The following is a 10,596-nucleotide window of genomic DNA, read 5'->3' as shown; positions in this document are numbered from 1 at the left end:
GGCGCTGGGGGTCTTGTTACCCGCCCCCTCCCCGACCTGGTCCCTGGGCTGGGGGAGGACACGGTGCGGGGGGAGCTGGGGGCTCTGTCCTCCAGGAGTGTCTGGTCCGGGATGGGACCAGACCTGTGAAAGGATGATGCCCCCACCTAGGGGCAAGGGGGGGGGCAGGGAGAGCCCCAGTAAGGTCCCCCCCTTCACTCCTGGGGTCAGGCACACCCTGAAGAGAGTGGAGTGGCTCTGGCCGGGCTTTGAGGAACAAACCAGAGGGCCCAGGCAGGGCAGGGGTGGGACAAGTGAGGGTCTTGCAAGCGTCTGAAGCAGGCTCCGCAGGCAGAAGGGGTGTGGTGAGGAGGGATCCACGGGGGCCCAAGGGGGACCTCCAGGACCCGCCCTCTTTGCTCCGGCCTGGGAGGCCACCTGATTTTGGGAGACAGAATTAACCTCTTTGTCTGGAAAGGAGGATGCGGCAAGACAGGTGCTGGGGAACGCACACTGAGGGGTGGACCGGTTAGCTCCAGCGTCAGGGGCATCCTGGGGGTTGGGGCGCTCAGCTCAGGTGCCTCAGGGGTGGGGGTTTGCCGCGGGGTGGAAGTTGTCGGGGCGGGTGGACAGCGATTTGGGGCTAGGGGTGGAAGTCGACAGGCTCAGGCGGCCCAGGATGAGCCAGCGCCCTGGGGGCATGGTTGCAAGGAGGAGACTCGAGCCCCACGGGGCCCCGTTCAGACACCCAACCTCGGCTCCGTCGGGGGAGTTCATCCCGAGTGCGGAGACGGGCGGGGGTGCGTCTGGGTCTAGTCTGGGACTGAGCTTCGGGCGCAGCTCCCTTCCCCACTCCGTCCCCTCCCCCCTTTCTCCGGCCTCCCCGGTGGCGGCCGCCTCGGGTTTCCGGAGGGACCAGAGGGCGGGCGGGGGCGTCACGTGCGCGCTGCCCGGGGGCCGGTTGGTCCGCCGGTAGGGGAGGGGCCCAGCACTACGCGGGCCGGGACTGGGGTAGGGCTGGGGTCTGCGGCTTCGGAGAGCCCGGAGGCGAGAGCCGGGAGCGGGGGCGCCCCGGCGGCGGGCGGCGCGGAGCTGGCTCTGCCCGAGCAGCGGCCCGGGGCGCGCGCCAGGGAGTTCGGCGGATCCTAGGTCCCGGGTCCTCGAGGCGTGGGGTCTGCGGCGGGGGCGGTGCCGGGCCAACCATGAGCTCTCAGCCGCCCCCCCGCCGCGGCTTTTACCGCCAGGAGGTGACCAAGACCGCCTGGGAGGTGCGCGCCGTGTACCAGGACCTGCAGCCCGTCGGTTCGGGCGCCTATGGCGCCGTATGGTGAGCGCAGGCCGGGCGGGGTGGCCGGGCGAGGTGGCCCAGTCCTCCCGCTAAGCGGTGCGCCCCGCAGCTCGGCGGTGGACAGCCGCACAGGCGTCAAGGTGGCCATCAAGAAGCTCTACCGGCCCTTCCAGTCCGAGCTGTTCGCCAAGCGCGCTTACCGCGAGCTGCGTCTGCTCAAGCACATGCGCCACGAGAATGTGAGTCGCGTGGGCCCTCGGCTTCGGAACACCGCGCCCATCGCTCTGCTTATCGCCCTTCTCCCCAAAAGGCCTGCCCTAGGAGACCTGGCCCCCCCTACCCAGACCCTAGAATGCGCCCCTGTGTGATGGGGGCAGAGGTGAGCGGTCAGGGCTGTGTCCCCCGTGAACAGGGTTGGGGGGTGTCAGAGTAGGGAGGAAGAGCCCCCGCTCTTCCTGAGAGAGAAGCTTCCCCAGGGGCTAGTCCTCTCTTAGGCCAGTCCCTGCGGAGGACTTAGTTCTCTGGCTTCTTCCTGGGGCCACATCTGGCTCCTCAGCCCAGGTCCTGGTCAGAGGATGGCCACTTGCCCAGACGGAGGGGATCTTCCAGGTCCCACTCCAAACCCTGAGGTGAGAGGACCTCGGGTGGGAGGAGTGAGTTTCCTGGAAGGGGCACTGAGCCTCGGCCCTCTTTCTGGGCATCCCCCTGCAGGCCCACCTGGTCCCCCTTCTCCAGCCCTTCCAGCCCCACTCCTGACCCTACTCTGCCCCTCTACCTCCTGAACCCCAGCCCTAGGAGCTGGGGGCTCCTGGGAACACTGAGGGAGGCATGGACTGGGTGTCTGCATCTCAGCTCGGCAGCCTCAGAGCCTTGGAGTCTCTGGCAGTGGAGGGATTTAGGGCGCTGGAGGGCACTGGGCACAGTAGGCGGCACACAGACCCTCCACATCCACAGGGTGGGTTTCACAGACTGGGGGAGGAGCGGGTCTGGCTCCCACCAGGGAAAGGCCTTGTGTTGTTTCCAGACCTGCTCACGGGACACGACACGGAACTGCCCACTGGCCTCTCTGGGGGACGTGGCTGCCGGAAAGGGCCCTTTTCTCTGCTAGGGGAGTTTCCTTCGTTCCTCCATGTAGGTCCTCCTGTGGCCCTGAACTCTCCCCCTCCCACATGAGCCACTCTCACCCAGCCTGAGGGCTGTTCATCGGGGCACCCAGACCATGGCCGATTGTGCTCCCAACAGATGCCCTGGCACCTCCTGGGTAATCAGAGCCACTGGTCTCCCCCTGGGAGAATGAGTCCTCATGTCCCCTATGAAGCTTGTTCCCTCAGCCCCTGTCCAGTGTCCACCCTCTTACCACCTCTGATGGGTCCTTCATTCTCTCTGATTTTTCCAACCTTGACCTTTCCCTGGTGAAATCCATTCGTGGTGTCATGGTGGACGCCAGCCCAGCCTGGGCCTTGCTACCTCCGGGTCACACCTGGTCACACTCAGGACTTGTCCCTGTGAGGGTAGACTCCTCTACCAGAGGCTTCATACGGCTTCTCTGCCACCCCACCCCAGTCCAGCAAGGTCACTAGTTCTTCTGTTCAGTCGCCTCCCATCCCTGACCTGCCTCAGCCCCCTCCTCTGGGAGCTTACTCCCCAACCTGTGCTGGGGCCGTCCCCACTGTGCCGGTGGGTCCTACCCTCCTGCCTCCAGCCCCGCTCCACAGCTGGGACACTCTGCTTTTCATAAACCCATTCTCCTGGGAGGAAATGGGCTCTGAGAGTCTGAGCGCAGCGGTAGGTGGAGGAGTTACCATCTGCCCCGGTCCTGCCCCTCTGCCCGCACTTAGGCCTCCTCCCTCCCCTCCCCCTACTCCAGGCCTCCATCTGCACCAGAAGCTTAGAAGTCTCCATCAACCCCATGGACCTTCCCCTTAACCTCTGGGATTCTTGCTAAAACATCCTCCTCATGCCCCAGGCCTCACCTGCCTTCATGCCCCTCTCTGGATGCCCCACTCTGTTCCCCTCCCCTGCCCATGTCTCTGGCCCTGGTGGCTGCATTGGTCACCTAGCTGTCCCTTCATCCTCCACCTCATGTCCACGCTTACCTTGCTCTGGTTTGTCCTCACACAGCAGCCAGGGGACACATTCAGCATCACGCCTATTTAAGCCCTTCCTCAGTGGCTCTTAGGGTCAAAGCCAACCTTCACCTGGTGTTTGAGGGCCTTCTCGGGTTCCCTTTGGCTTCTCCTTGGCTACTCCCTGGCCTGGTCCTCAGCCACTTGGCCTCTCTCCCCGTGTTCCTCAAACTCTCTAAGTATTCTCCCTCCTTCCAGGCCACCACGTGCATGGCCTCTGCCAGGTGTGCCCCGCCAGTACATCCACCTGCCCCTCCAGCCACTCTGAGGTACAGGCCTACTGGGCTTCCCGGAGGCCCTGTCACCCGGACCCCCGGTTGCCAGTCGTCACATTGTCTGCTGTACATCCCCCCTGACCAGAGGTCTGCGGGGCCAGGTCTGGCTGTGGTTTGGTCATAGTGCTGCCGGCCTGGGCCCCCCTGGCAGAGGCACGGTCCCTGGAAAGACCTGCCAGATGTCGGCTCTCCCCTAGTAGGCTGTCACCACACTGGTCCTGAGTCTTCAATGGGGATAGGAAGAGGTGGAGGAAGGGCCAAGGGTCTAGAGCTCCTTGGATGGCTGGGAGCTGCCCCTCCCCCAGAGAACTCCGGCTGTCACCATCCAAAAATAGTCTTTGTGGGCATGTGTGCCAGGGCTGGGCTGAGCTGCCAGCGGGCAGAGCCAGGCCCTGTGGACGGGGGGGAGGCCAGGACAGCTGCAGGGGCCTTCCTACCCGGACCAGGGTGTGCCCGGCCCTGTGCCCCTGGCTGCCCCCAGCCCACCTGGCGCTCTGGCCTCCTCCCCAGGTGATTGGGTTGCTGGATGTCTTCACACCCGATGAGACCCTGGATGCTTTCACAGACTTGTAAGCGCCGGCCTGGGGCAGGCTTGGCAGGGCAGGCGGTGTTGGGTGGCCCCTGGGTGTGAGCCTCAGGTTTGGGGTTGGCAGGGGCACCGCCTGAGGCGGGCCTCTCCTTGCAGCTTGACGGGGGTTGGGGTGCACACTGCCTGCCCCTCAGCACACCACAGTCCTCCCCCTGCCACGTACCCCAAGGACCCACGGGGCTGGTCCAGCTGGGTGGACCTGGGCCTGCTCCTCTATTGCGGAGCCTTGGGTCTGAATGTTTGTTAGCAGGCCCGCACTCCGGGTCCGTACTAAATGTGTGGCCTGTAACTGGAGCTGCTGACCTTTGCTGGCGGGCAGGGGAGGGGTGACAGGGACCCATGGTGGTCCTGCCCTGCCAGCCTGCCCTGTGGTTGCCCGGGCGGCCACCCCTGGACTCACGCTGGTGTCGGCCAAGGGCCTGGGAAGGGCTGGGGAGGACAGGCTCCCTGCTGCTTGACCTTGCAGGGATCAAGGGCCCACACTGGCCTATCCTGGTGGGGTGCTGACTCTCTCCCTCTGTCTCTCCCCGTCCACCTGCCCAGCCTGCCCCTCTGACCCAGACGTCCGGCTGCCCCACCGCCACCCGCAGCCGCTTCCCTCCTTTCTTCCTCTCCCACCGTCCCCTGCAGGGAGCCCCGGCCCCTAGCATGGCCTGCCATCCTTGGGGAATCCCCAGAGCACAGTCCCCAACTGCCCTACATCATGGAGCTGCTGGGGTGGAAGGAGACCGTGGGAGGTGGACTCGGGGTGCCTCGGGGATGCCTGCCCTGTCCCTGCAGTTACCTGGTGATGCCGTTCATGGGTACCGACCTGGGCAAGCTCATGAAGCATGAGAAGCTGAGCGAGGACCGGATCCAGTTCCTTGCCTACCAGATGCTGAAGGGGCTGAAGGTGGGATGTGTGGGGCTGCTGGAGGGGTGGAACCCCTAAACTGGGCCAGGGCTCTGAGGTCCCCATGAGCTGACTACTGCTGCCCCTCTGCTGTCCCCACAGTACATCCACGATGCTGGCATCATCCACAGGGTGAGTCCTGGTTGTGGTGGGAGCTCCCCAGACTGTGGGCCTGGGAGGGGCTTGACTTCAGGAGCCTCCTTCCTCACCTGGGAGGAGCCTGACGGGGTACTTGCCTGCACTCAGCCCTGGGGGGCCGGGCACCTCCACCCTTCCGGAAGGGCTGCAGGTGCGGCCTGGGCTCTTGCCCTCGAATCCTGGCTGGCAGGCCTGCACAGCCATCTTCCTTCTGTCCCCAGGACCTGAAGCCTGGCAACCTGGCAGTGAATGAGGACTGTGAACTGAAGGTGTGTATGGGGTTGGGGATTCGGTTCATCTCACACCTGGCCATCTGCCTGCCTCGCCCTTGGCGCTCAGGCCTGGAAGGCGGCTGGCCCAGGCCCAGGCCCAGGCAGAGGGACCAGACCCCAGCCATCTGGGCAGTGGCTGAGCAGCCTCTGGGCTCTGGGGAGGCACCTGATGGGCATGGCATGGGCCACACTCCCAGACCTGCTTGAAGTGAAGGGCGAGAAGTGTGCCTGGTTCCCCAGGCCTGAGCCTGGCAGGGCTGAGGTGGCCTCCCCACAGGTGCTGGCCATTTCCTGGGGTGAGGGGGTAGAGGAGAAGGTGGAGGAGAGCCTCCAGGGTGCTTGTTCCTAAGGGTTGTGGGCAGGCAAGTTTGGTTGGGCTGTGTGCACTGTCCTCCGGGAGGGTTTGCAGGAGGCCCTGATGTGCCCAGCCTCTTTGGGGGTCCCTGGACCACAAGCTGGCCCACCCACTCCCCGGGGGCCCCTCTGGCCCACTTTTCTGATTCTGACTGTAGATCCTGGACTTCGGCTTGGCCAGGCAGGCAGACAGCGAGATGACTGGATATGTGGTGACCCGGTGGTACAGGGCGCCCGAGGTCATCTTGAATTGGATGCACTACACACAGACGGGTGAGAAGCTGCCCAGAGCCCCAGCCTACACTGGCACCAGCCTCCTGGGCTGCGCCCACCGGCCTCCCTCTTTCTTCCTGGGAAGCCCATGGTGGCTACTCTGTGGGGAGGCTGCTGAGCTGGGCTGGGAGCTGGGCAGGGCATGGCAGGCTAGATGGCTTCTGTGTCCATGCCCCCTCCACTGCCCCCACTCCTGTGCCTATCTCCCCCACCCCAGTCCATGTGTGCCCCACTCCCCAGTCCCCAGAGCCCTGATGCAGGGGCTTCTGTCTCAGTGGACATCTGGTCAGTGGGCTGCATCATGGCAGAGATGATCACAGGGAAGACACTCTTCAAAGGCAACGACCGTATCCTACACCTGGGGCAGGGGCGGGGTTTGCCCTGCACCTGTGGGGGGCAGGCCGGGCCCACTGTCCAGCTCTGGGGTAGGTGAGCCCTGCTCTCTGGCCCCACCTTGTACTCCTGACCTTGGCAAAGACCTGGACCAGCTGAAGGAGATCATGAAGGTGACGGGGACGCCCCCTGCCGAGTTTGTGCAGAGGCTGCAGAGCGATGAGGTCAGTCGGGAGCTGGGCGTGGGCCGGAGAGCTGGGGGCTGGCCCCTCACCCTTTGTTCCCACACAGGCTAAGAATTATATGAAGGGCCTCCCTGAGCTGGAGAAGAAGGATTTTGCCTCCATCCTGACCAATGCGAGCCCTCTGGGTAGGTGGGCCTGGGGTGGGCATGCAGTCAGTGACAGGGGCCTGGGGCCTAGGAGCCTCCCTTTGGCCCAGCCTGATCTGCCCAACCCCCCAGCCGTGAACCTCCTGGAGAAAATGCTGGTGCTAGATGCAGAGCGGCGGGTGACGGCAGCCGAGGCGCTGGCCCACCCCTACTTTGAGGCCCTGCAGGACACGGAGGACGAGCCCAAGGCCCAGAAGTACGATGAGTCCTTTGATGACGTGGACCGCACACTGGATGAGTGGAAGCGTGAGTCAGGGGCTCTGGCAGGGCTCAGGATCCTGGGTCCCTCAACCCCAGGAACAGAGTAGGGGGTCAGAGGGCAGCTGAGTCTCTTGGTCAAGGTGACCTCTGGCTAGAGCTGAAGGATGGAAAGGAGGGCATTCGTGGCCAGGACTTGGCACAAACAGGAGATGAATTCTGGAAACTGGGGAGGCAGCTGTAAGCTCAGGGCAGCTGTGAGCACTTAGCCTCCCCGGGCCTCCAGGCCTGCTGGCATTCCCCGCCCCGACTAGGCCAGAGACTGGGCTACCGTGGAGCCCCTCAGCACCCACTCCCCCGGGCCGCTCCTCATACCTCTGGAATCTTCGTGCCTCTCTTTGCCCCTTTCAGGTTGCCCCCCGACGTGGACAGCTGCACACCCCCCATCCTGCCAGCGGGATGAGGTCTGCCCCGGGCAGCCCATAGCACCTCACGCTTTCTTGCTACTCATCCCTAACCCCTCCAGCCCCACTGGGTGTTCAGACCCCCTTCCATTTGTGCTCTGCACCTCCCGGCTTCGCACTGGCCATCCCCTTAGACCCGGACCCTTCTCCTCCTGTCTGAGGGCTGCCAGCATCTGCTCAACCTCTGGCTGGGCTCAGGGACACCTGGCCAGTCCCCAGGCCTCCTTCTACTGGGGTCCTGACGCACCATGCTGGAATGGGCCTCACCCATGTCTACTCCAGGACAGCAGGTGTCTCCCCTCAGTGGCTGCAGGACCCGCCTGGGAGTGCAGGGATGCCTAAGGGCAGCGCTTAGCACCGTTGAAGCTATAGCACGTGGCTGCCATTATCCTAGTCTCATCCTTGCTCTGCCTCAGACCCAGGGTCATGGTCCTGCATATGGGGGTAGGGATGGGGCTGGAAAGACTGGTTCTCAAACCACGTTCCTCAGGGTCATTGGATTCTTGGTGCCTCCAGCAGGGCCTCCGCCCTTATCTGTGCTGTGTTTTGTGTTTATGTTTTCCATTGCTAAAAAAGATAACCTGAAAACCACAGGCCACAGGATCTTCTCTGCGGTTCCCACCACAGACCGTAGTAAGAGCTTTTGCTTTTACTACAGACCATGTAGGACCAAAAAAGGAAACATGACCTCCTTGTGGCTGAGGCCCTGATCAGAAATGCAAACCCATTACCTCATTTCCCTGGGAAAAGCCAGCTTTACAGCAGTGGCCTCCTCACACAAACCTTCCGTGTAGACTGGCCCCCGTGTGAGGATTAGATGACGGGCCTGGGGGGCACCCCATGGGGTGGGAATGACCTGTGTCACATGCTGGGCAAACCACACAGACCACCGGCTCGGAAGGCAGAGTCCTTCCTGCATTGGGCCTGTGGGGACCAGTGGTCCCCAGAACAGGTGCTCCCCTGGTCAGGTGAGTGTGGGAGCACTGGGGTAGGCTGAGTGGAACTGTCCCTTTGCAGACCGCTCAGAGGGGAGACAGAGCAGGCTCCCCACCCTTCCTGTGGGGCGGCTCACTCTGGGAACACAGTTCAGGGAACATGACCGCAGGCAAGGAAGGTGGATGTTGCAGGTAGTTGGTGGGAATTCCTCGCTCATTTGAGCCTTCGTAGAAATTCTGGATCTGGAAGCTGGGGTGTGCCCTGGTGGGACCCTGAGCAGCTCCACTTGAGTGAGCACATTAGTTTTCATTCCTAGGATGTTCTTGGTTCACTGCGGTGGGCGGTAGGGCCAAGGGCATGCTAGGGGTGGTGGGTTTGGGTTACAGGAGCCCCATCAAGGTGGACAGTCCCTGTGGATGGACACGGGTGGGTTGAGAGCGGCCGTGGCCCGGGATGGACTTGCACGTGTGGGACAAAGGAGCCAATCTGGTGCCTATGCCCCAGCAGTGATCTCTGACTCTTGTTTTGGGGGGGTGGGCCCCTAGGTCAGTGACTAACAGCCTATGCTCTGGGCCTGGGAGCTCTTCCCACCCCTACCTGAGTGGGGTGTCACAGGACTTACCACTGGTCTGGGTGGCACCCGGTGAGCTGGGCCCAGTGCTTCGCCTTGGTCACTGCATCCATGCCCGGTGTACACTGTGGGAGCTGGGTGACAGGGAAGGACCCCTCTCCCATGACTGTCTCTGCTGCTCTCTCCTGGCCCCAGGTGACACGTATAAAGAGGTGCTCAGCTTCAAGCCTCCTCGGCAGCTGGGGGCCAAGGTCTCCAAGGAGACAGCCCTTTGAAGACCCCTGGGCCCTGGCTGGGGCTTCCGCCTGGAACGGAGATCCTGTTTGCCACCATGACCGTGACCATGACCATGTTGGAACTTACATCCCAGGAGCCTCCTGGTTCCATGGAACCCCTCCTGCAAGCCTGCCACCTCTCTCAGGTCCCATCTCCACTTGCTGCGGAGGAGTGTCTGGGTTTTCTGGACAGGATGCCTGCTCTGACCCCTGAGTCGTGGTTCCTCCCCCAGGGTGCAGCGAGAAGCCTAGAGCCTGTGGGGCAGGATGGGTTTTGGGGTCAAGGCGAGGCCCCTGACCCTGCCTGTGCTGGACTGTGCTGAGGCCCAGCTTGGGCAGGGAGGGTGTGGGGTGCTGACTCAGGCATGTGTCTCCTGGGGGCATTGGTGTGGACGCTCCTGCACCCCAGCCTGGAATGTAAATTGGCCACGTGATATGGCCACCTGGCTTGAAGGAACTAAACCTTTTTGTAGAGCTCCCATTCTGGCCTCACTTCCTGATTTTTGGGCTGGATCTCAATTTAGGCTTCTGAACTGCAGCTCTGTATAGAGTAAGGAGGCCGGCCTGGGAGCCTCAGGCCTGTCCTGGCCCACTGGGCCTTCCCTCCCAGGTCACAAAGCTGGTGCCCACCTCTCTTCCATCCTGTGCCAGTAAGCCCCAAGCCTGGTGACCCTGCATTAGGGCTTGGCCCGGCCCCTCTTGTGGGGCGGCCTACCTCTAGTGGCTTAGACACTGGCACCAGGCCTAGGGCAGGGACTGATGGGGGTAGGAGGTTAGGGTCCAACATGGGGCTCAGTCTCCGATGTTTGGCCTCCCCGCACTCTTCAAGGCCTGGGTCCTGGGGAGGCAAGGTCAATCAAGCTAGGCGCCTCCAGATGGCTGTCCCACAGCGGAAGGATGGGTTCTGTGCGCTTTTCCTGCCCCTTCCTGGGCCATGAGCCTGCGCAGCCCTCGGCAGGCCATTCGACGTCTCCGAGGGCCGGCATCTGAGTCAGGGGCCAACCTTGGGTTCTTGCGGCCACCCTGGCTCCTCCCACCTGCCCCCCTGGTAGGTGCGCCGAAGTTGGGGCCAGGCTGTCTCCCTTCTCCCGACCTGGCGGTCGGGTAGACGTACAGCTGGTCAGACGAGTTGCTACAGTGGATACCGGCCTTCTCTGTCCAGGGGCCCGTCCCGCGCTTCTTTGACAGAGCCCGGCCCAGACCCTCCCCGCTCCCAGCGATCCAAGCGGGACTGTCTGCAGC

General features: G+C 63.4%; 1 protein-coding gene across 5 annotated transcripts; it reads left to right on the top strand.

The window, feature by feature from the left end:
- Positions 1 to 949: 949 nt before the first annotated feature.
- On the top strand, positions 950 to 9,835 carry MAPK12 (mitogen-activated protein kinase 12). Of its 5 annotated transcripts, none has more exons than XM_045518328.2 (12): positions 954 to 1,306; positions 1,377 to 1,506; positions 4,179 to 4,237; positions 4,888 to 5,149; positions 5,252 to 5,281; positions 5,509 to 5,556; positions 6,072 to 6,186; positions 6,462 to 6,533; positions 6,664 to 6,743; positions 6,811 to 6,889; positions 6,983 to 7,156; positions 7,520 to 9,268. In XM_045518328.2, exons 1-12 carry the CDS (start codon positions 1,182 to 1,184, stop codon positions 7,912 to 7,914), a joined length of 1,569 nt encoding a protein of 522 aa, XP_045374284.2. In that variant the 5' UTR covers positions 954 to 1,181; the 3' UTR covers positions 7,915 to 9,268. The 5 variants fall into 5 exon arrangements, with proteins under 5 accessions (XP_045374285.2, XP_045374284.2, XP_045374286.2 ...); XM_045518330.2 differs by having other exon boundaries at positions 956 to 1,306; positions 5,038 to 5,149; XM_010957298.3 differs by lacking the exon at positions 7,520 to 9,268 and adding an exon at positions 9,275 to 9,835 and having other exon boundaries at positions 957 to 1,306.
- Positions 9,836 to 10,596: the final 761 nt, after the last annotated feature.

Source organism: Camelus bactrianus, chromosome 12 (assembly GCF_048773025.1).
Source record: "Camelus bactrianus isolate YW-2024 breed Bactrian camel chromosome 12, ASM4877302v1, whole genome shotgun sequence".
NCBI classification, from domain to species: domain Eukaryota; kingdom Metazoa; phylum Chordata; class Mammalia; order Artiodactyla; family Camelidae; genus Camelus; species Camelus bactrianus.
The sequence above is the reverse complement of the archived record's forward strand: the minus strand, read 5'-3'. Positions and strand labels throughout refer to the sequence as shown.

Coding starts and splice junctions, on each gene's coding strand:
- MAPK12 (XM_045518328.2), top strand. CDS start 1,182: ATGAGCTCTCAGCCGCCCCCCCGCCGCGGCTTTTACCGCCAGGAGGTG. Junction 6,534..6,663: donor ACTCTTCAAAGGCAACGACC/GTATCCTACACC, acceptor ACCTTGGCAAAG/ACCTGGACCAGCTGAAGGAG. Junction 7,157..7,519: donor CACACTGGATGAGTGGAAGC/GTGAGTCAGGGG, acceptor TGCCCCTTTCAG/GTTGCCCCCCGACGTGGACA.